Raw genomic sequence first — 26104 nt, 5'->3', positions numbered from 1 at the left:
TCAAATTACATGGGAATATATGTGGCGCGTCCCAAGTACAGACAACTTTTTTTTTTTTGTGTGCCGGTGTTATTTTATTATATAGATTGATCAATGGTTATTCAAGTTTGATTTATTATAAATATTTGACAAAACACTTTAAAAAAGTCTTTAAGAAAATTGATTTCAGACTGAAATAAATATATTTAGTTTTTTTCTTATTATTATACTGACATTTGAATAGATTTTGATACAAATTACACGTAGGTGAGAGTTTTTCTTTGGAGCTACGCACCGGAAATTACGTGATTTTGATGAAAGCTAAGAGGTATAGAATACTGATCTACTTTATTTAAAAGAAGAAAAAAAATAGTATTAATAATTGATTATTTTTGAGCTTAGAAAATAAAAGAATGAATTTTTTTTAATAATTTTAATTGATTTAGTATTAATAAATTACAAAATGTAAATTTAAAAAAACTAATAATTTTATAAAATTAATAATTTAGTTTTTAGATAACAAATTTTGTATGTTATAAATTAAGGTGTCAAGTTTTAAATTTAAAGTGTAAAATATTAATATTGATGAATGAATTAAATTGAATTATTTTTAGTAAAATTTTCAATTAAAGTGCTTTAAAGTCTGAAATGTTTGCTCAAACAATTACCAACGTTAACATGAAGCATAAAATAGAAATAACTATACCGCTGCAACAATGCTTACTTCTTTCTATTTAATAAATCATCCATTATACAAATTGTAAAGTTTATTTATAGAAATGATGAATATCAAATTCGTTATCGATTTAAGCTTCGTATGCAGGATCATGTGTGTATGTCAATGTCGCATGTTAACATTTGTAGTTTTCTAGTTTCCGCCAGCTCATCCGGTTAAACATATATATATAACATATATTTATATCTACATCGCTTACTTTTTATGACACAATTAACACGTTGCTCGTTTAATTTTACAACGAGCACGATATTGTACTTCAGTGTAACGATAACGAAAAAAAAATATATAAAGCAGCATCGCAACCAGAGTGACAATAATGTCCCTGATTGTAATCTTCCTTCAATCGATATTTATAATCTTCATACATATTTATCTTCAAGTCACGAATATATCAGTTAACTTGTTATTTTTTCTTCTTTTTTATCAAATACATTATTGAAATATACAGTGTACTTTACTTCCTCAGAATAATTTTATAAATGGATTCTTATTATGTTTTACGTACTCGAAAATAATCAATGACAATTGTTATTTATTTGGATTCAAAATTACAAACAAAGTTGTTTCACAAGCGAGGGCTGCAATTATAAAAGAATAATATTGTGTTTAATTAAGAACTATCGATAATTCAAAATTTTATAAATTTTAAGTCTTTATCATATTTATTATATTTCAAAGAGATGACACTGAAGTTAGCAGACGTCTAAAAATTTTTGATTTCTTTTATTAATTAAATTACAACTAAAAAGATATTTATAAAAAATTTCACTTATAGTTTTTCAAGTTTTTTACATGTGAATTTTTTTTTTTTAATTGTTTAATTGAAATTTTTTCCATACAAAATTCTTAAAAATTTTGAAATGTCGGCTAACTTCATTTTTATTTCAAAGAGTATGAATTTTTTATTAATAATTCTAAATACTTACATCTTAAATTTAAAAATTCTTGAAGAAAATTAATTTCCTTTGAAAAAGGCCTATTGCAATTTTTTCATATCTTCAAAATTTTACCCGTAATTTCAATTCAAAATTTTTACAATCAATTTTTGTTCTGAAATTTCTTCCTTTAATAATTTTCCATTGGTCGTAATTTTTCTTTTATGGTTTAAAAAATTGAACACTACTTTCACACCAAATTACTTACACCACACTGGTAAGGCCATCAATTTTTTCTAGTGTTAAGTTTAAAGCCTACCTCAACTCAAGAGATGACTTTTGAAAATGATAAGAAACGTAATTAATCTATTAGTATATATTATGAATAAAGTATTGTATTAGCTTGAGAGGAAGAAAATATTGAAAATGTATTACAAAACATTAACCAAACAAGGATAAGTTTAAAAATAAAAATAATACTAATAATATTTAAAGAAAGAAAAGAGAATGTGGAGAGAGGTTGTTTGTTAATATAATATCGTAAGAGGGGGTAATAATAAATCGTTCACCTGAGCCACTTGAGTTTACCGCGGCAATTCCGCCAGGTCGAACGCACTTCTATTCAGTGTTAGAGCTAACATCGTACCGATCGCGTGTCACCTGTCTCACTACCGATCAGATCTCAGTAACTTATTTGTACTAAGCTCGACATCTTAATTTCCCTGATACAAAAATGATGATGATAAGTAATCAGCGTGTACGTGAAAAAGTGGTTATTTAATTTTAATTTTTATTTTAATTCTTAACAAACTACAGACAAAAGTGAAGATCATTGAAAAGTTACAGTTCAAGAAGAAATGTTTCACTGATATTATTATTAATAACTATTTAATCATATTAATTGATTAATTAACAAAATCATTATTACCGAAGTTACTCTCAAAAATCTAAAATAGCTCTCACGAATAATATATATACATAAAACTCACACCCGTATTAAACCATCAATACGTTCGTTATCGCGCCCAGTAGTCGGCACACTTGGGAGTCGACTTTCTCCTCGTGTCGTCGCGACAAGCTCAACAGTATTAAGAATTAGTATAAGACAATTCCAATTGGATTTAAAGAAAAAAAAAATATTTATAAAATCAAAAGTTTGTGATTATTTTAATGAAACTGACACGAGTTACAATAAAAATACTTAATTGGTAAGAAGAAATAACAGCGACATCAATGAAAAAGAACGGATGAGGTAACTGTACTTATAACGTGCGAACACCAAACACACATAAGATTTGCTGGGAAGAAATATATCTATATAATACTAAGTTACTTCTATTCACCAAGAAATCATGAGGATTAATCGTGGAATTTGTGGAAAACTCCAGGGAGGATTTCTCAGGCGATGGTGTACGTATTAAGATATTTTCTTCTTTCTATAATTATTTGTCATCATTATACATATTCGATCTTCACATAATTATACAGATATTTCTTACCGGTTGATCTAGTTGTGTGTACATTATTATGTGTACATATGCCTGATGGTATCTAGGTTACTAGTTTAATCCGAGATATTGGAAGTTAATGGTTTGTAAACGAAAATAGGATTTACAATTTGTTACTTATAACGAAAAAATCTCCGCAATTATTCCGTTTAAATTTTAATTTAATGTTTTGTCATCATCAATTTTACTGTAACGAGACATTACTTTTTTTTAAATCCCGTAAAATTTTATTGTCAGTATATTCCTAGCCATTAAAGCTGAGCTATAACGGATTTTTTTATATCTTTCTCTTTATTTTATTGTATGAATGTTTCTCTGACTCATGACTAGTTTTTTTCTTTTTTTTTTTTATTGAGAAACGAGCATGAGTAGAATAAGAATATGCATATATGTCTTCTTCTCTTTTTAACATTAAAATTATAAATGTCTAAAAAGAGAGTTTTAGTTTTGATTATTAATTTTAATTAAATTGGAATTAATAATAAATTATATTAACGGTTGAAGAATCTTCCTGCTTCTTCACGCGTTGATATCACCGGGATCTCCAGCCCACGTGGGTGTAAGCACGCAGATAAATCTGTTGTGCTATATCTATAGCATTTTCATGTACTTGTACAGTGTACATGTGTATTAGGTTTAGTCATTTATATAATAAATACATGTATGTATGCTGTGCATTACATTACATTAGTTGATTTCATGGCCTGTTTTATCGGTATAAAATCTTGTTGATGATGCTGGCAGTTTTTAACCGCGTAAATCACGTTTTTTTTCTTACACGTGTTAGTTTTTTTTTTTTTTTTTTATTTATTTATTCTGACGTTAACTGCGTTTTTTTTAATTGTTCAATAATTTTTTTTTTTTTTTATTGTTTAATAGGTTTTTAATAAGATGGTTAAGCTATTTCAATAGTTTGGACGGAAAAAATTATTCATTGTAAAAATATATTGCTGATAAGTGGTCACTTAAATATTTATATTGTAATTTTACATTATTAATTCATTACATTCATTTGTAAATTGCTGTAATTTTAAGTTTTTATGTAGGAAAATTTTTCAATAAATTAAATATAAGAAGTAATAATTACAGAAAAAAATTTAGAAGCAAAAACAATATTCTTCTTTCTAAATAAAGCGACTAAAGTCATTTTTTTTTAATTTCACCGTAAAATTTTTTCTCTACTAAGAATTTTTAATAATTAATACAATTTAAAAAAAACCCTAAATTTATATAGAATACAATAATAAATATAATCATCAATAAAAAACACTTAAAATAAATTTGGTTATAATTTTTTCTTCTATAAAAACTTTCTACGAAGAATTTTTGACAATTAATACAATTTAAAAAAAAAAAAAAACCCTAAATTTATATAGAATTCAATAATAAATATAATCATCAATAAAAAACACTTAAAATAAATTTGATTATAATTTTTTCTTCTATAAAAACTTTCAGCTAGGGATCAATAACTTGATAATGGCACATAAAACATGCTAATCATGTATAACTCATCTGTCATTGCTCTTTTTTTCATCCTTAAAACATGCAAATTTGAATACCGGAATTTAAAAGCAATTTAACATATCACAATCTTTATTTTTCTTATACTAAAACTCTACTGAGCTTTATAACTCTCATAATCATATTACACATTATATTAAACAGATAATTCTTTCATTAAATTTTTATCTTCCCAGAGTATCACCTCGCTTAATTATTATCCAATCTTTTATTTATTTTAAAGATATTAATGTAATATTTGCTTAAAAAATTATTCTTCTGTTAATCCTTTTTTCAAAATTATATTACGATATCACTGAAAAATTGGTGCAAAAATTTCCTGTCAAAATGAATTCAATAATATTTATCTGAAAAATATCTAGAAGTATATTTTTGACATGTAATTTTTATCAAGGCTATATAACCGCGTCACCTATTGCTGGAATGTAATTGACAATATCTAATACACAGTAAATAGTAAATAAAACTATACATATACATACGACATATCAAGTGTAGTAGACATGAGACTTTCGGTTTAGGTATAGACACCTTTAACCGTCAGTTTCAAAACCGTTATCGTGAAAACTTTCTACAGTGAATTCAACGCTTCAATGATCTAAACTCTGTTTTCTACGTAATTTTAAAATATTTTTATTTCATGGATACCTGCTATTTAAATATTCGTTTATTAATGTCAATATCCTCATGAAAAATTTTTTTATTATTCAAACACACCATCACATAATACCAACAATTAAATGTTTGAACTTTAAATATTAGTCATAATGACGTCATCGCTCTTAAAGAACATCTGAAAGATAAAAAAAATTATTTACATTAGCGTTTATACTTGTAATTTTTTTAAAATTATTATAACTACCTGTTTTAAAATCATTTCCCATTATACTAACACTAATACTATAATATTAATATTGATATTATCATAAGATTCCTCTTCCACGGGGTTTAAAACCCGCGATTGTCATCAAAGTACTTACATATATACTTCATTTTTACGTAACACACTTATTTAGTTTTTGTAGAGTTTGCTTCAGTCAGGTTGACAATAGAATTGGATAACAATTTTTTAGTGACGTGACTTTCTGTTTGATAATAGAAGTTGTTAAGATAAACATAATAAATTTGCATGCTCAACATAAGCTGATTATTTCCAACAAAATGATAATAAAAAATAAAATAAAAAGATACTTACTAACTAGGATGTATATGTATTTAAAGATAGTGCATTCCAACCTCGGCCAAACTCGAGTGACAGGCTTCGCATACTCCTTAAAGCTATACACTTGTACAGCCAGTTTTCCTAGCTCATTTAATACATATATATGGATTTTATATCGTAAATCATGTATGTATACACGCATTACACATATAAACTCCTGCGTGGTGCGTGTCTTCAGATATCCAACTAAAATCGCCTTTGGAATTCATAATTCTAATTTATTTTTGTCCGATCAGGCTGATTGTTATTGTTGTTGTCATGTTAGCTTCTTATTTATTCATTACCTTTTATGTTATGTTATGAAGAAGAAACAGTGACAAGTTAAATTACTGAACTCCCTGTAATTATTATTTATTACATTATTATATATTATATCATTTAATTTGTATGAAATAAATTAATTCAATCGGACTTTACTTACTTACAATTAGATTTCTGCGCACGAGGACGGTCAATTAGTAGTTATGGTTCGTAAGAATACACTTGCTAGATGACATTGCGCAGTAATTGCAAAAGTTTAAATACCACGACCACAAAAAGAAGAAAAAAAAATCATTATGATTGCTTTAAATAATCATTTATATGTACGAACAATTTATATTTACCTGAATATTTTTTACGTTGATTTTTTCTTCTCATTAATTAAAAAAATTAATTCTCTTGCAAAATAGCGAGATTAAAGAAATATAATAATAAAACTGAATTTTCAGCACGTTTCAAAATAATAACACTGAAAGTTTATAATTACAACGATAAGTAGTTATTTTTGAATGTATATTAATACCTACGTGGGTTTTATAATTTTACGGATATTTTAAATGTACTCCATTGATAGAGTTTGCGTTCACTTTTTAGCGAAGAAATAGTATGACTTGAGATATTATAGTACAGAGTTGATGTAAGTAATCGAGTATACTCTAGTGCACCAAACACATTAACTCTTGCAAAAGTTATTCTGTCGTAATGGTTCATACGTATAATACATATAATATGTCTGTACGGTATACCAGTAATACATGTAACTCTTGCTCCCGTAATCGCTAAATACAGCCTCTATATAACTATATTCTTTATATTAACAAAGTCCATTAACTGAAGAATTAAATGCTTTCAATATGTGTGATATAATAATTTACTTTTCATTTTTGCTTTTATAAGTTTCAATTAATAGTATTTTTTAAGCGACTTTAATTTCTTCTTCGTGTGACAAACATGTCAGGTTGATATTTAATCATCTTTATCGATTTAAAAAAAATAAAACCGATTTTATATCGAAAATTTGTATCTTATTTATTTTTTAAAGTGATACTTTTATAATTATTTAAAAAATTTATTAAAGAAACATTTCTTCTTAGGTGTTAAGTGAATTTTGAAACATGGCTTGATATATTGCGAGACTAAATCAATCGACCTGGTTATTTTTTATAGCTTCACATTTAATCTGACAAATAAAAAATTCAACTATGTTTTTAAAGTAATATATTTCTTCTTTTACAAATTTTTCATTAACTATTTAATAAAATGAAAAATAACTTTTATAGCAGGGTGATAAACAGACTCGTTGCGTGCCTCGCATTAAAAATAATTCTCGTCTTCAGAAACTCGTTTGCCGGACGGAAGTCTACGACTTCTATCTCTCCAGTATTCCAATAAATAATCTCGAACCCTCTTCGTTGTCATTGATTATTTTTAAGGACTATTTTTTCCCTACCATTTATATTAATTAAAATTTTTATTATTTTCTTCACGAGTCGCGATAGCAAACAGCTTTTAGCTCTTTTATTTCTCTATATAGAAAGTTTTATCGTGGAAGGTGTAGTGAAAAATAAATAAATTAAAAAGACGATTATATGTGTATTCTTTGTCACTAAAGAAGATACACTTGCACCTTCCGCGAAAGTCGTCGGGCATTGTCAAAATGCATACATAAAGTTGCTACATGGGAGAATAGATTATCACTTTATATTATGTATATTGTATACATATTTTTAAGATGTCTAGTCTACTGGGACTGGGAATGAGAGCATTGAAAGTGTTTGTTTCCTCTCTACTGGGCCCATCACACTTGTAATAAAACTTTTCTCATTATTCGTCATTATTACAAGACTTTTTTTGTTTTTATTTTTTTGATATTATCTCAGCGTAAAAATTGCTAAAATTAATAAAAATTTTATTGAAAATATTTATTATTTTTATTATAATGAAATTAGCATACATCTGAAAATTTTTTTTTATTTTTTTTTTTTTTTTTATTATAAATGAATTGTAAAAAAAAATATTTTCAAAAAATTTGCACTTATAATTTTTTTTAATTTTTAGATTTGGAATTTTTTTATGAAAATTTTTTTGTAACAATTTAGGTATAAAAGTCAAAAAAATTGACAGATATCTGTTAATTCAATTATTATTTATAATTGTTTGTTCCCAAAAATTAATACAGATGATCTTAAATCATTTTTCAATTTTAAAAAAATCTTTTCTATTTCTTCTATCAATATAAAAAATTCATTCTTGAGGTTATTAGTCTTTCACGACTTTTACTTCTTCCATCACATTGCCATTAAATAAAATAAAAAATTCATTAGATGGCTAAGTTTCATAATCTAAAAATTAATTTTGGCTAATAAGTTTCAAATCTTAACAGATGTTTAAAACACAATTTTTTCAGTTTTCTTTTTCCTTTTCTCAAAATGCAAGTACATTAAAATATTGTTTTTATTTTTTCTTTTATATGTAACATGATCTTGTAAAAGGACGTTAAATTTATTCTCTAATGACCCTGTTATTGGCTATTGCTGTTGGGTTTTTATGTAAAGAAAGAAATGAATAAATAAATAGATTTTTTGTTAGCAATTTCAATTTCTTCTTAATTATAAAAAATACCGAAAAAGTTTAATGATAAATTCTAAAAAATATTTTGATTTTTGTTCACGGTAATTTAAAATCAATGAACCAGAATTACAATATAGTAATATCTAGAACTATGATGGAAATTTACGGCAGTTACAGTACAGTTGTAGTTCTCCTTGCTACTTAAATCACGTTGACCTCGTGGAAAAAAAAGGATATTGCATGTCAGATGTACGAGAATTGCTAGATCACGGGAGAATGTCTAATACACTAATGTTGTAAAAAATAATTTCGTGTTAGTCGCTACATATATTTTCTAGTTTTTTTTACATGGTATTTTGCAGATGTAAAAAACTAATTTTTAATTTATTAATGTATTAAATGTGTTAACTTATAAAAAAGTAATGCAAAAAATGAACGAGTTTATTCTGTTAAGTATACGATTTATGGATTTAATTATAAGCTAATAAAAATTAGTTCAATGTCATTGACAAAGTAGAAGTTTCAAATCTTTGTATTAGAATAAATATAATAATAATAATATTATTAATAAGAAATGTAATACTTGCTGTTAATTATTCATGTTACTATCGGTAATGAGCGCATTTTTTGCAAACGTTGTTTTTTTATTTTTAATTTTTATGAGTAACTCGTGATCTGTTATATAAAATAATGTTATGAAGAATGAAGAACTTAAATTATAACGTATGAGATCGGTTAGCTGAAAATTAAATGGAATATTAAGAAAAGATGCCAGTATTTTCATTGACAACCGGATATCCGATAGGGAAGAACGGATGTCTCGGAAGTTTCACATGAATAAATATCGAGTTCAATTTTTTTTCATACGAAGAAATGTTTAGGATTAATTTAATAACTAAGCAAAATTACATAGTAAAAAATTTTGTGTTGGTATCTAACACTTTTATGTGTATAAATTTAACACTTAATTAAATATGTAATATAACATTTTTTTCATACAATGACGCAAATTTTTTATTGTGTAAATAATTGTGACTGGTAAAATACTTTACTGAATTGCAGTAAATTAATGATTTATTATAATTTATTTAAAATTCTTTAACCTAGAAATAGAAATTAGGATCATTGTAATACATATTTATGTTACTTATCTTTACTTAAAATTATAGAAAATTTTGTCATAAATTAAAATAAATCAGTTTTTCAAATTAGAATAACAAATTAAATATAAAAAAGTTTTATCACTTTTAAAAACTTAAAAGTCTCGAGTAGACTCGAAAGATACAGGTTCAATTCCCGGTTCGGACTATCAAGATTATTTTTTTAATAACCTTTACTAATGTCATTAATTAATAAAAAGTATATCAGGTATAAGTAAAATACCTTGTAGATATAAATATCTCTTAATTGGTTAAACAGAAAAAAAATGTTCTCTATATAATTCGAATAAAAGAAAGTGTTGAATAATTTTATGATTTTCGTGGAAATTTACTAGCTTAAATTAAAAAGGTGTATCATGAAATCATTAATGATGGCCTTAATAAAGCAAATTAAACGAAAGTAAAAAGTTGAAATAAATTTATATGTATATATGAAAATAAAAGGTAGTTGAACGATTAAATTAACCGGTCCGAGTGACTCTTGAGTAAATCGGTGATATCATATCAAGGGAATGTCACTTAGAGGTCGAATTATGGTATTAGTAAGTAATATAAGGGGGGCCATTGCTCGAGTGACCTTTCTCATTACCTTGCTCAAAAAATAAAATATCATCTTCTGTAGAGAGGACGGTACCACCATTTACTTGTTTATTCCCCAATGGAAGTAATAGTACTGTATCTTGATTGTAAAATCTTAGGTGTCCGTGACATTTTTTTAACCAGTTCACTAAATATGTTGTTGGCCAATTATTATAATTCAAAAATGTTTATACTAACCAAATGTAAATATCAACATATTAATGAACGTTTATGTTTTCAATTATCAGCAAATTTATTATTAAATATTTAATCAAGTCTTTCATAATTGAATTGTTAATATTATTACGAGATAAATTGCTGAGTATTATTCTACTTCTTTTTATTTATTCACTTTGGATTAGATTACCAGTGAAAGTTACTCTAATTTCATACGGAACGAGTGTATAGTGCTGTATTTCCTACCAACAATTAATTATTATACAATAACTGTAAAACCGTAAAGATTCTCTGTTTATTTTTATGTTTTTCATTTTGTACGGCCAAGCTATTACGATCGAAAAAATCCAAGGACAAATAATCTAAGACGCAATCATAATTTTACAGATAATTTTTTCTTCATTGGAAGCTATAAATTTATCGTAAAAAAATTTGAGAAAATGAGTCGGTCATTTTTAATAACTTCCTACGACTATAATTAGTAAGTAGTACACAATAATTATCAAAGATCATTCCCTAAAAAACTTATCTTAAGTTCTAACTACCGAAATAAAAAAAAAAAAAAACAAATGGGGAATTCCAAATTGCCTAACATTTCTCGTTTCTTCGAACCGATGACAATTGCTACGTTACTATAAGGATGAATAGTAAGTGTTTTTTCCTGTCATAGACTATTAATATTTATGACCCATTCCATTGGCACCTTAATATATACACAAATATATATAGTTTTGTATTTGTATACTATCTTTTCGAAGAAATCTCAATGAGTCGTCCTTATGTGCAAATAATCGCAAGCTTCCAAAGTTATGACTCATTTCAATTCTTTTACTTTCTTCTTCGTCATCATATGCAAATTACTCGAGAATTTCGGCCCTTTAAATATTTTTTTTCGCTTAACTATATTTAGAATGTTTACTTTTTAAAAACCCTGTAAGCATTAAAATTAAAACGCTCAAATAAATCATCAATTAGAAGAAGAAATCCAAAGTTGTACAAGGGCGTATTTACAAATTATGTCGAAGAAACCTTCTAACAATTGGCCATGAATAAATGCTGCCTTCCAAATTAAAGTGAACAGCCGAGTTACTCACACTCATCATAATCGTCATATAAGTTTTATTTCCAAATCGAACTTGACCTTCGATTGAGTAAAGTGAAATACAAAGTATTTAGACATGAATAAAAAGTAAATAAAGTTTCTCACTGTTATTAATCTTTATGGATTAATGTGTCATGTCTGAATACCTGATTAATAATTACTTCTATTAAGAAAATTTTCTTGATCCTAGAAAATATATTTATAATGATTGAGAATATAATAATAATAAATAGGTTTTATTTGTATCACTTTTTATAATTACTTTTTTACTAAGTAAATTTATTTATTTTTATTCTGTTAAACTACGGAGATTGAAAGTTATTGATAAACAACAAAATAGCGGAGAGTTAAAAAAAAAAAAAAAAACTGAAGAATGAGCCTTTTTCACAGTTTTTAGTTCTAAAAAAAAAAATAGTAAAAATCAAAATTTTGATTTGGTTATAATTGATGTAAAAGTTTGGAAAATCCAAAAGTGCACGACTCATAATGCTCATTTAATTATGAAATATTAATAAAATAAAGAATGTGAAAAAAATATATAAAACGGCTAAAACAGGACGAGAATGCGTACACGCCTCTAGTCAGATAAATGTACACAATACATATACAGTCAACGCTCTCTGTATTTGACTCGCCCGTACAGGACCATTCTCTGTACTTGACTCGTCCTTTTCCATAAGATCTGTGTAAAATCGTCAAATACAGAGGAAGAATGTGGTCAAATACAGAGAGCGGTCAAATACAGAGAGCGTCGACTGTAGATATACAGTCTTCTGGTTTTTGTTTTATTTTATTAATTGTACATAAACGACACTGAATTACCTAGCCATTCGCATCCGGTGATCTAAAATTCTTCCAAAGAATTAAAAAAAAAAATTAAACTCAATTAATGCATTTTTTCCCAAGTTACAGTGTTTCCAGAGTTTCACACATGACGGACAGGAAAATTTTTTGACCTATTTTGATGTTTTTTTCCGTTTCTATTGCACTAAATCAATTTTTGAAAAATGTCAAATTAATCTCCATTAAATTATCTTGACAATAGTATGCAAAATATCTTGATTCCGTGAACTAACAAGACTATAATAATAAAAATAGTTGCCGAAATGAGGCGAAAAAAATTTTTCGATCGTAAAGCACTCTCTGATGCTTCGCATCATGAGTCGTGCAATAGCTACTACTATGTAGAGTATGGAGTTCAAATTTCATTAAGATCGGGTTAGTGGTTCTGAAAATATCATGTACGTCAACCAGAGAAACATAGTTCTAAAATAAACGAGTTTAAAGTTTTTTTAATTGAGAAAAAAAAAATTTTACCTAAAAGGAATCAGCGATGACGGCACCATACAAAATACCTTCAGCCTTTTCAAAAGTTTGATTTTCTTCCACTCGAACATCCACGTAAATATTGTAAAATAATATAGTTACAAAAAATTTTTTTTAAAAGTTAAAAACCAGAATGACTTGTTAATTTAAATAAAATTATACTGATAAAAAAATGATTGGATCAAATAAAATTTACTTGAAGAACAATTTCTGAATATTAATTTTTTCTTTAGCGAATCCATATTTTATCTATCATAATGACAAATCTTTATTACTCTATCACAGAATAAATTAATTTGAATAGTTCATTTCAAAAAATGATTGAAGCAAAAAATCCTTATCTGGATAGTAATTTTTCTTCTTTTGTAATTAATGCTCGGTTAATTCCAACGTTTTTATTAATATATTTTAATAATAAATAAGACTTGTGTGAAGATAAACTTAAAAAAATTATAAATATAGGCAAGATATAAAATGATAGGTTCACGTAAGGACGGGTTGGAAAAATCGGAAAAGCGAATCAAATTAGCTTCCGGTAGAGCCTTGACTTAACTTGTAGATCGCATGCCGTGGAAAGTGATAGTATGCGATAATAAGAACTATAAATATATAGAAAAATTGTACATTCGTCTTCTATTGTGCATTATTAGGGAGCAAATAAACTTCCGGTAGAATCGTCAATAACAATTTATTTATTTCTTCTTCTTCTTCCGTGTTTATTATTATTTGATAATAATAAGCTGTGCTGTGCTGAACGTGAACGCGACGGGTCAAGTGTCATGGAGAAGTAATACTCAGCCTGAGGTAACTTACAGGAAGTTTTAAAGAAAAAGTTAATTTTTATTATTATTTAAACTTTTTTTGCTTCGGGACCAAAAAATATTGTTGCTAACTTTCTTATTTTATACAGAGGGTGTTTTGAATTTTTATGGACCAAGTAAATTATTTCCTGTTAGTTAAAATAACGATTGTTGCATGAATTTCAGGAATAAATTTTGCTATTAAAATTTTTTCCGTTGTTTTACATTAAATAAAGATAACAATTCAGTTCAAATCGAGTCGAACGAATATCATTTCTTCTGAGAAAAATTTTTATTAACAGTTCTTTCACATTTTTTATTATTATGTAAATATAAATAAATCAGTAAGTTCTTTATCGGGTTGTCGAGTAAAAATATGCATTTAAAAGCGGGACTAGAATCTGAAAAAATTTATTGATAGTTTAGTTTTATTAATATATTAAATTAAAGATTTTTAAAAAAGTTAAAGTGGAATTTTGAACGTGAAGGGTAATTGATGACTATACATAAAAGTAAACGTCCTTGCACCTTGTCCAAGCTGTATCTTTACCACGTAGTTTATATTAAACCATCCTCTCTCATTCAACCTTCAATTCATTTTATCAAAATAGTTTTAATAACCATTTTATAAACTTACCTTTAAAGAAGTAAAGTTACCCTTTTTTGGTATAAAGTAGCAATTAGCATAAATTTATCTTTTTTTTTTCTGGTAATTTTATTCAAACTTTATACCATTGAACTCTTCATTGATTGCTTATTATACTTATAAGTAACTTTTAATTTCTGTTACAAACTTTGAATAAATTATATTAATTTTATTTTAACTAAAATATGCGAAATAGATGAACAGTTCAATGTACCATTCCACTTTTAATGATTCCACTGTGAGTTTAATTTTTTTAAATTCATAATAAAGATTAAGTAACTTTATTTATGTATATTATAAATTATAATCCTGACAATTACCCAATATTTTAAATAACTTTTAATTCGTTTACTTATGAACCTTTATACATATACTTTTTAGAATGAAAATCGGACTGCGTCGTTTTTATTTTTTTATTCAAATCAAAAAAAAAACTTTGACGTTTAAGGAGATTAATTGCATTAATTTGAATACAGTGAAGAAAAAAAAGACATCATCACTGTACCAGGTTTTATAATACTAACAGAAATCATTAATAACGTGATTGTGATATAATATTTAATTCGCTGAGTAAACAATTATAAAAATAATGATTTATTTATAAAAACTACGTCAGATGATCACGATAAATTTATTTCAATAACCATGCATAAATGTCAATAAACAAAACGTAATCGTTGAGTGAGATTGATGCGGGTGTTGTCTTTCAAGAATAAAAATGAATAAATATTAAAAGCTAATTTGATGAAAATTTTCTTACTACAAGTATTTTTAATTGTCAGCTACGCTAACTACCGGCGGTGTAAAAATACACTTTGTGGGAACAATTAATTATCCTTTGCAATAGCTAATTACTAATTATACTGTGATTGATATATAATGTATAATGTATACAGTGATTATTAAAAAAAAAAAGAGTCATTTCACGCATTTAAATTTAACTATTATGGAAATCACGCAACGATACACTAGAGTAAATAAAGAGTGTCATAGAATTGGCAATTACACGGAGTGACAAACCGAAAAAATTGACATGCAATCCATTGTTTCGAGTGTAACGAATAAATTTTGGAATTCAGTTTGCTCTTCGATCGGAACGAGAACGAATCATTGGAATTCCTGAGAACTGACTTTGACATACATTTCTTCTTTAGTTTTTTTGTTTCTTCCTTGATTTTTAACATTATGGTTAATAAACGATGTATGTTTGCCTATTTAAAATTAATAATTAATAATTTACAATTGATATTAATAAAATTCAATAATTTACAGGGACTGCAGTAGCAGCAGGTATCTTGCTGATAATCTTCGCTGGTGTTTTGGCAGCGCTCTTTCCAAACATCATGGAAATTTTGATAAACCGGGAGGTTTCTATAAGAGAAGGTGGTCGTGCTTACGGATGGTGGAAGGAACCTCCAGTAGTTCCTCACATGAATATTTATATTTACAATGTAACAAATGCTGATGAATTTCTCAACAACGGCGACAAGCCGATTCTTCAGGAGCTTGGGCCCTATGTTTATTTGCAAAAATGGGACAAGACTAATATTAAATTCAATGATAATGGCACTGTCAGTTACAATGTCAGAAAGCGGTTTGAGTTTTCAGAGGTATTTATTTATCTTTACTTCACTATTTTTATTTAAATAGTATAAACCTTTTTTATTACCGTATCATTATTCACGCTTTCAAAAAATTTTCTTTTAACGATGCACACTGAGAAAACAGTTTGTTTGGCTCAAATGCGCAGATTTATTTGAAATAAATTAAAAATATATATTTAATGTTAACAAATTTCTTTTATTCAAATATATATTACTTTGAATCAAATACTACCTCGTTTTGGTTTATTTAACTGAATCGACTCATTTATTTCATTTAAATAAAGATTTGTTAACTATTAACAAATCTCACTTTAAGTAAATTACGCTTGGTGTCGCTACGGTCGCCACTGTTATTTCTCGACGTGATTTGTAAAAAATAAATAATGAAAATTAACTCAGTTTACAAATGTATTTTTTTTAATTTTTGTAGAAATAAATAAAATTAAAAAATATATATATATATGCTTAGACAAATATGTATTGAAATAGTTAACTTTAATAGATATTAATAATTATGATGCTGAAGTTAGCAGACAGCTGTCAATTTTTTTAATTTGTATTACAGATCAACGATAAAAAACATATTTTAATGCACTTGTAATTTTTTTTTTAATTTTTAGACGTGGAACTTTTTAATTAAAATTTTTTCGTGATAATTTTATTATTATAAAAGTCCTAAAAATTGACAGATGTCTGTTAATTTATGAAAATTAAGTTAGCCGTCATCTAAAAATTTTTAGAATTTTTTTTATTGAAAAAATTGTTACAAAAGAAATTTTTTTAAAAAACTTCATTCGTAAAAAACTTGAAAAATTATAAGTGCAATTTTAAAAAAATATTTTCTAGATCTAATTTAATAAATAAAAAAAAAAATTAAAAATTAAAAACGTCGACTAACTTTATAGTATTATTGTTAATTTCAGTATAATTAATAATTCCAAAAGAATTGCCCATTTAACCCCAAACGTTCGATATGTCTACTTTTACTACTTTCCTAACCTAAAACTAAAAATCATTGCTTTGAGTATATTCAAACATACCATTTATTTATAGTTAACAAATCTGATTTGGTTAAAATATATCATTGTTAGCACCAAAGAAATATTTGTTAACTATAAACAAATCTGGATTTCATTCAAATATACTGTAACTTTGTCTCAAATAAATCAATTTATTTGTATCAAATAAATATTTCTTGTGATATTTAAATAAGAGATTTATTTATAGTTAATGAGCCTCATTTCATTTAAATGAACTGTTTTCTCAGTGTGGCTTATCTTCTTTTTTGACGTTTACAAATCTACTAGTGTGTTTTAACTTTAATTTATTTGAGTTAAAAACAATAATAATAATAATTTTAATTTTCTTTTTATTACCAGAATATACATGGCGACTGCGTGGCCGAGCGGTTTAAGTCTTAAACTGCCCGTACAACAGTCGCTCAGGCGTGGGTTCGAGCCCTGGCAGTCGCAATTTTTCTGCGATTTCCAAGGCTTGCTCCCTTGCTGACTGTACCCTGGCCAGGTTTCTGTGGTTTCCTTGGTCACTGTGCTAAGGGGCGGAGCACAGGAAAATGCGGGTACAGACTGTAAGTCGGCCACAACCGCGGATAGGAGGTAAAGATGTGTATTTAGACACATCAAGTACAATAAATAGTAGGAAGGGGCGTAAAAATTCCACGTGTCTAGGCCAGAAGGCTGACGCGTAAGATTCCAAAAAAAAAAAAAAAAAAAAAAATATTACCAGAATATACAATATATATAATACAAGTTATTTATTTTTCTAAGTACACTATTAATGTCGAATGCTAATTAATTATGATTTAGAGTGTCTAGCTGCATGCATTTATTATCGAGTATAATAGTTTTTAATGACTCAATAGGTGTGACTCAATGTTCTAGTGGAATACTTTTTCGCTATGTTAAGATTGGAATTTAAATAATTACTGAAATTATCGTAGAAATATTTTTAATGAAAATTATCAACGGGAAGAAATCGGCTGCCCAATTTTAAAACACAGTAACTGCAAAATTTTTATACCTGATTTTTTTTAGTATTGCTGCATTTTTTATAACTTTTAGACCGCAATTTCAAGTATTTTTTCTTAAAAATATTTATGTTAAAGTATTTTCTGTTCAAAAATCAAATTTTTCATTAATTTGGCGGGCAAACATTTTTTTAATAAGAAAAATTGAAAAAAATTTTTAAATGTTAGTTACTGTGTTTTGAAATTGGGCAGCCGAAATATTTAATTGACGATAATAATGATATTTAATTTTTTTCAGAGTAAATTTAAAAAAAATTTTTTGTATTTTAATTAAAATTCTTCATTAATGCATAATTTATAATTTCAAAGAAGAATAGTCTAAATTTATTTATTAATTTCGAATGTAAGTAACAAAATATTGTCAAAAGATATCGGTTTAAATTTAAAAATAATCCTCTAACGCGTGATTTAACTGAAAGTAAATCTTTGAAACGTACATACATTATTCGCGTCTCACTCTGATTACGAAGAAAATGTGTTCGTCCATACATAACCGATGCACAATAAGGAATTGTAATTTGCATATCATCCGTGGTAACGCTCCGTCGGCTCGTCTAAGATCATGATGACGATGATGATGATGATAAAGCTCTAGCTTTGAAATCTAGAAATTGTTGTTGCTATACTTATACTTATCCTTACAACATGTACATGAACAATCAACAATATGAAGAATAATGAATAAAATAACTTTGGTGCAATCGATAGTTTTCCGTTAATATTTAATATTCGATTAAAACTCCATTACAATGGAATTTAATATCTCTTCATACTTCCTATTAAATTTATTATTATGTACTTAACCTATTATAAACTATCTCTTCATAACTTATTATTCGGTATAAATAAAAGTGAAAGCCATTATTGAGGATTAATAAAACAATAATAAGAAATATTTTATATTATATTGTATTATATTAATAAACCGGTTTAATTATTTCTTCTTTAGGAATTATCTAGCGGCTCGGAAGATGATTTGGTGGTAGTACCAAACGTCCCAATGCTGTCAGCAACCAGCCAATCACGTCACGCAGCTCGATTTCTTCGGCTTGCCATGGCCTCAATAATGGATATCCTCAAGATAAAGCCGTTTGTCGAGGTCTCGGTCGGGCAATTGCTTTGGGGTTATGAAGATCCATTACTCAAGCTCGCCAAGGATGTAGTGCCTAAAGAACAGAAGTTGCCTTATGACCAATTCGGATTGTTGTACGGAAAGAATGGTACTCATCCAGATCAATACACAATATTCACCGGGGCCTCGGACATCAGCAAATACGGAATGATGGATCGATGGAATGGCAAAGATGGCTTCAAACACTGGACTACCGATGAATGCGACAACGTACTGGGTGGTGATGGTAGCATTTTCCCACCACATATCAACAAGGATTCAAAGCTCAAGGTCTTTGATAAAGATCTCTGCAGAACTCTTCCTCTTGTCTTCAAGGTAATATCTATTGTCGTGTTGATTTATTGATTTATTCTTGCATTAATTATTTTTTTGTTGCTTCTAAATTCCAGGAAGAAGTGATGGCTGAAGGTGATGTTCCCGGATACAGATTCGTACCGCCAAAAGATGTTTTTGCAGCAGCTGATCGTATTTCTTCTCAGTCATGTTATTGTCCAGCTGGCCCACCTTGTGCTCCAGAGGGTACTTTCAATGTTTCACGCTGTCAATATGACTCACCAGTTTTGCTCAGTTTCCCTCACTTTTATTTAGGTTAGTATTTTTTTATACTTTTGTAATTTTACATACATAAATTTCAACAAAAGTATTATTTGTCTAAAATAACTCATTGTTTAACATTTTATCTTTTGTTTCAAAATTTCAATTGATAATATTCTTCTAATTACTAAGCAAGTTATTAATATAAAAATATATTTTTACAGCTGACCCAACATTACGAGAAGCAGTTATTGGAATATCACCGCCAAATGAGGAAAAACATCAGTTCTTTATTGACGTCCAGCCACTTATGGGAACTACATTGAGAGCACGTGCTAGGATTCAGATAAATCTTGCTGTCAGCCAAGTTCGTGACATCAAACAAGTTGCGTCTTTCCCAGATATCGTCTTCCCGATCATGTGGTTTGAAGATGTAAGACTATTTATAATAATTATCATCTTCAATTGATGTTAGTAATCTATATTGAATGGATTTTATAATTAATTACAGGGTGTAGATGGCTTACCAAGTCACGTAACATCACTGCTGAAGATGGCCGTGGATGTTCCGCCAATAGCTCGAGCAGCTCTTTCAGGTGCTCTTGCTGCAGCAGGTGCCATTGTTCTTCTCGGTGCGCTATTGTGTCTTGCCAGGGCGGCAAAACATCAAGAAAAGCTTCATTTGAGCACTCCTCTACCTCCAGGTGCATCTAAACAGGGAAATATAAACCCTGGCTTTCAAGGTTCCATGAAGTAATCTCTGTAAAAATGAGATAATCGATAATTATACATTATAATTATGAGATGCATCAATTTAATAAGAGAGCAAGAGAGTTGGACTCTTGGAAGATACTGTAGATTTGTTTTTAAAATTTAATTAATTATATTGTAGACAAACTAACAATAACTAGACTTAGAATAGACTTGATCTGTAATATATGTCGACAATCGTAATGCTCTATGACTATCACGAAATTGTTGCGAAAATAACGATTGTATAATTATCGTGAGAAAGTTAAAGGTTACAGGATAGAATTTTATTCAGAGGGAAGGTGAAAGCAAGAGAAAGGGACTGATGCTCAATCGTTTTTGTGCTAAAATATCATTTATTTTAATACACAAAAACATACAATATACAAAATTATATTCAACCGAATATACTTACATATATTTGGAATAAAGTCTCTTTCTCTGATTTAGCCTTCTCTATACAAAAGCTCTCTTTCTCTCAAATCAGAGTTGGTGTTTATTTTATTTTATATTGTTTTTTTATTAAATTAAAGATTTGCGTAATATCGTTCGGATTAATTTGTTACGACCGATCGCTCATTTTTTATTAGTGGGTCGAGGCCAACAGATAACAGGATCTTTGTAAAAAATATTTTTTTGACAATCTCTAGTAATTTAATCTGTATATTATGTCTGTCTATAATTTATGCACGTCTCGCTCGCGAGAATTCGACCAATATATTGACATATCAATACTGTTTTTAATACACAAATGTGTACTGCTCAAGTTTTACTTGTTCAGACGAAAAAAATTTATTTAAAATTCAAAAGTGCGCTAAAAAAAACTCTTTTTAAATATTCAATTTTATTAAGCTGATAGTTAATTGGTTAAATATTTCAGTCTATGAACAATATAATATTAAGAATTATTTATTAAGGTATTTTAAGTGAAAAAGAAAGTAATGGTTTTAAATTTTTTAATTTTATTGCACGAGATTAAGAAGAAATTTATAAAATGGGTTGTTATTGCATTCCGTCCAATTAATGTATTTATATTATGTGTGTTTAATTATATTTAATGATTATTATTATTATTATTATTATTATTATTAATATTATTGTATTGAATATTACTCGTTGTATATGTTATAAATATTGCTAGGAAAAAAATACTAGATTACTTGTTAGGTAAAAATAATTTTGTACAAATAAATCAAAAGATACCAAAATGAATTTCTATATATTATCAATCACACTTCCTCTACAAAGTGTAAGTATAAACATAAATTTTTTAATATACAGAAATTTTTATTTAAAATGTGATAATTAATAGAGCGATTCAAATATTATATAATATACTACTTTTATCAATTTTCAATGGCAATGGGTCAACACGTGAGACAAAGTTTATCTATTTATCCAATGATAAAATTATAGAAATAAATATTTACTGGAAAGTACTAAGAAGCACTGACGTATTTTAATCCGATATAGAAAAAAAGCAAAAATTCATTCATTAAAGTTTTATTTTTTATCCGTCACCAAAAAATTGGATAAAATACAACTAATTTGATTGTTAATTTTTTAAAAGGAAGATCATATGTCACGCAATGAAGGTTATCATGTAATTGGTTATTTGACATAAGCTTCTATGTTGTATTTACAATGTAAGAACATAATTTCCATAAAATTATGTTGCACTCGAATATGCCGATAAATTATGTAATAATAATCGACAGATTAATACTTAGAAGAAAATGATAATAGCTTCACTCAATTATATGTTAAAATTTATTTAAAAATATATGATTATTCTAAAACTTGGTATGAGTTGAAAAAAACTTAAAAATTTTAAAATAAAGTTAACTTTATTAATATTAATATTTTACAAAACAAATAATTATACTTTCATATTAATCAGTTATTACTAACTATATGACAAAATACTCATCAATCAGAAGTATAAATTAAATAACTGACAACTAAATCTGGCATACACTAAAATTAACAGTCTTATCACTGATTATCTACTCTTGTATACCCAGTTAAGCTAAGAAGATATATATTAATCATCCCCTGAGAAGAAAATAATCATAAAAGATAAATCCTAAAAGCAGCTGAAAAAATGATAAATCATTTTAAATTCGTTGATATGGAAGACGATATTTATAACAAACATGTATCTCTTTAATACAAAATATGTGAAGAGTTTATAATGCATATGGTCTATGAACTAATTTTTACTGATGCTAATTCACTCTCGTCGTGTGGTTTAGCAGAATCTTGAGGGCTATTTGAAAGATTTATAGTCCTCGAAGCTGATTCTTTTTTCTGTTTTCTCCATACGTGCATCAATCCACATGTTGACAATATAAAAGCTATTATACTACCCCACTGGATACCAGTTTCGACAGCAGCTACCGTGTAATATCCGCGCTTTAGACTACTGAGTAATGGCTCTGAAATGTCGTCTATTGTTAATTCAATCCATAAGAGTGGTAATATTTGACCATCATCGAGTCCTCCGTGGAATGGTACTCCTACAGCACGACGTGCTTCAATGTTCAATTGAATTCGCGATGCTCCGCCGATCAGTACTCCTAATCTCTGTACAATTAATTTAATCAAAATCAATAAATTGCAGGTTGTATACAAAAAAATAAATTATTTAAAATTATTTGATTCTTACCGGATGAAGTTCAACATGAGATTCATGCAATTCAGCTTGAGGATTTAGACCATCAACATTATTTTGTAAAATTTTGTCTCCAGAGTAAAAATGTGGAAAAGACGTCAAAAATGGCATGTTGAATAGACAAGCCGAGCTGTTGAACAATCCATTCGGAGGGCAAATTCTTGAGGACTCAACACCTGGAGTTGATTCTGGACAATAGCAACGGTTGTTGCCTGATGAATAATCGAATATATCTTCAACAGGTTTGAACCTTTTTTAAAGAAAAAAAAATTTTTTTATTAATAAAAACAATCATCGCATAAAATGAAAATTAATTTAGCATATATTTAATAATTTTAAAAATTCTATAACAAATAAATTATGGCAAAAAAAAATTAGAAAAAAATTGATATGTAAAAATTTTAAAAAATAAAAAATGCAATTTTTTAAAAATGATTTTTTTGGATAAACTTTTTTGTTAAATAAAATTAAAAAATTGTCAAGTGACTGCTAACTTTAATGTCATTCACATAAATGAATTTTAATATTTTATGACTTTAAAATCATCACTTGACCATTTGTTAATTTTTTTAACAAACAAATTTGTCCAAAAAAATCATTTTTAAAAAATTGCATTTTTTATTTTTTAAAATTTTTACATTTTTAATTGTAAATTTTTTTTTGCAATAATTTGTTTGTTATAAAAATGATTAAATATCTTTTAAACTAATTTTTATTAATATTTGTTGAAGAACTTACGTTAAAGATGGAATTCCAAAGGACGAGCCAGTTCCTACATTACGAAGATACAGAGTGCGGCACATCTCACCTGAATACACCTCCAAAGTTTTATTAGGCCCTTGGAACATCTTCAATGGAAATGTATAACCCTGCGTGCCGTAAATTTTGTCGCATTTTTTATCGTTCCAGATTTTTGTGTGTTTCTTCCCGTTTATTGACTGGATCATACTGTACTCACTCAAATCGTTGATTCCAGAATTCATCGTGATTACATCAGGTGAGATTCCATTTTTCTGTAACACAAATAATATATTTTAAAAACTTTTATTATATTTTAAAGTTATTTTTATTAATAAAAAAAAAATGACTTACAAAAGCAAGAAGACCAAATTTATCGAACGGAATATTATTGTGCGAAATAAATGGTTTTACGAATTCAAATATTTTGTCATCGTATCCCCAGAGTAATCCATTGACTGGCAGAGATAAGAAAGTGTTAGACTGCAGGGTAGATAATAAACCAGTGAATGCCAATTGAGCGAAGAAAGGTGTATCTCTCATGGTAGCCATTGAAGCCAAGAGAGGCACATTTGGCACCGTAACTATTTCATCATCGGGACTTCCGCCTTCCCACTGATAAGAGCGTTTTTCCTTGAAATTAATGCTTCCGTCACTGTTAAAGGTATAATTAACACGCGTAAGTGTTTCTCGGTAAATATAAGGCCCCGTTTCCTGGACCTTCAATTTCTTCGCTTTTCCACGTTGGTAATCTATTACGTTGGTGTAATTAAAAATACGTATTTTGTAAACAGCACGTATAGGAGGCCTGATAAACCATTCGAGCATCGGCGAGCCATTTTTCACCACTAAACTCGACAGTATAGTATTTTGAAATAAGTTGGTGCACCAAAATATAATGAAGAGAAGTAAACTTGATACTGTCACACCGAAAAAGGATGCAATTATAATTTTTCGGGGATGTAAATGACGACGGCTTGTTGAAGAAAGCGAAAGCGGTTTTTCCATCACTGACAATCCTTGAGTCATTTTTGAGTTAATGATTGGTTTGTATTATTAGTATAATAAAATAGTTACAATAGATTAATAAATCATTGATCGAATGAAGTTGATGGTAAGCGGTTGATCGTCTTCATTCGACTGACTGTTGCCATCATTTTACAGATTACAAAATTCATTTGAGTTGACGTTTTTTTTATTATTTTTAATCTAATGATAACCTTGTTGTGAGGAATGATCTCGGCTGGTAGCACCTCCGATGATATGACAGCGTGTATGGATATGGTTCTTTGCCACCCTGATTATTTATATACAAATATATATTTCGATCGAAAAATATTTATGTTTACTTTTACAATTAATCGTTAAACTCAATCATTTGTTTTCTAATATTAAATTAACGGGTAATCAAAAGTCATATTTTGTGATACTAAAAAGCAGCAGAGAGAAGAAATTTTTATTTATAGATATAAATTAAATTTATAAATTATATTAAGTAAAAATTGCATATTCAGAAATATTTAAAATCTTGTTAAGAAATTTTGTTTTTGAATAAAAATATTAACAAGTCATCATGAAGGTACGTTTTACTTTTAATTGGATTGATAATAAGAAGAATAAATAAAAAAGATAATAAAATTTTTTTATTTTATTTAATTTAGATATTTAAAGTAAACACAACAATCTTTAGTGGAAGCAGTTGTTTATTATTTAAAAAACATAACATTTGGGATTAAAATCCGGCGAGAAATTTCATTGGAGTTTACAGAACATCAGGCGAGAATTATTTTTTTCTTAATCAGTAATAAACTAGATAAATCGGGCGAGAGTCATGACAATGAGGATAAGTATTGAAAAATCGTCTTGGGTGATTCCTTTTATTATGACCAGACGGTTAAAAAAACTGAGTGACTTATGAGATAACACCCCGACAGATTTCCGTCGTGAAATCATTGACGTTGTATTAAATTAATGTTTATGTACGCATGTATTAATATTATTCGAATTGAGATATAATACGTATTCTAAACTGATATGCGAATAAAAATGTTGCGTGACCAATAAAAGATTAAAAACTCTGCAGACTGTCTAGCTGATTATTGTGTCATCGTTCATCACTACTGCTGTCTTCGTTTATAGAACCATATAAGAAAAAT

General features: G+C 27.5%; 2 protein-coding genes and 3 long non-coding RNA genes across 10 annotated transcripts; 2 read left to right on the top strand and 3 right to left on the bottom strand.

Moving 5' to 3' along the window:
• Positions 1-698: 698 nt before the first annotated feature.
• Positions 699-2277, bottom strand: LOC123261325. Its single transcript, XR_006508662.1, has 2 exons — positions 2163-2277; positions 699-1296 (listed from the first exon to the last, which is right to left on the bottom strand). It is a non-coding gene; the product is annotated as an uncharacterized LOC123261325 (long non-coding RNA).
• Positions 2230-20631, top strand: LOC123261317 (scavenger receptor class B member 1). 2 transcript variants are annotated; one of them, XM_044722911.1, is made up of 6 exons: positions 2230-3003; positions 15742-16079; positions 19070-19567; positions 19642-19840; positions 20011-20219; positions 20298-20631. In XM_044722911.1, the coding sequence occupies exons 1-6, from the start codon at positions 2946-2948 to the stop codon at positions 20541-20543; spliced, it is 1548 nt and encodes a 515-aa protein (XP_044578846.1). In that variant the 5' UTR covers positions 2230-2945; the 3' UTR covers positions 20544-20631. The 2 variants fall into 2 exon arrangements, with proteins under 2 accessions (XP_044578846.1, XP_044578848.1); XM_044722913.1 differs by lacking the exon at positions 2230-3003 and adding an exon at positions 15543-15670.
• LOC123261322 lies at positions 4680-6488 on the bottom strand. Of its 5 annotated transcripts, none has more exons than XR_006508657.1 (5): positions 6453-6488; positions 6269-6333; positions 5821-6185; positions 5488-5710; positions 4680-5418 (listed from the first exon to the last, which is right to left on the bottom strand). It is a non-coding gene; the product is annotated as an uncharacterized LOC123261322 (long non-coding RNA). The 5 variants fall into 5 exon arrangements; XR_006508660.1 differs by having other exon boundaries at positions 6273-6333; XR_006508658.1 differs by lacking the exon at positions 6453-6488 and having other exon boundaries at positions 6265-6425.
• Positions 20632-22364: 1733 nt separating the features above from the next.
• On the bottom strand, positions 22365-25107 carry LOC123261316 (scavenger receptor class B member 1-like). Its single transcript, XM_044722910.1, has 4 exons — positions 24303-25107; positions 23949-24223; positions 23205-23460; positions 22365-23122 (listed from the first exon to the last, which is right to left on the bottom strand). The coding sequence occupies exons 1-4, from the start codon at positions 24975-24977 to the stop codon at positions 22742-22744; spliced, it is 1587 nt and encodes a 528-aa protein (XP_044578845.1). The 5' UTR covers positions 24978-25107; the 3' UTR covers positions 22365-22741.
• Positions 25108-25485: 378 nt separating this feature from the next.
• LOC123261327 lies at positions 25486-26028 on the top strand. Its single transcript, XR_006508664.1, has 2 exons — positions 25486-25527; positions 25610-26028. It is a non-coding gene; the product is annotated as an uncharacterized LOC123261327 (long non-coding RNA).
• Positions 26029-26104: the final 76 nt, after the last annotated feature.

Source organism: Cotesia glomerata, linkage group LG3, assembly GCF_020080835.1.
Source record: "Cotesia glomerata isolate CgM1 linkage group LG3, MPM_Cglom_v2.3, whole genome shotgun sequence".
NCBI lineage: Eukaryota > Metazoa > Arthropoda > Insecta > Hymenoptera > Braconidae > Cotesia > Cotesia glomerata.
Note: the sequence above shows the minus strand (reverse complement) of the source record. Positions and strands in the feature narration are given on the sequence as shown.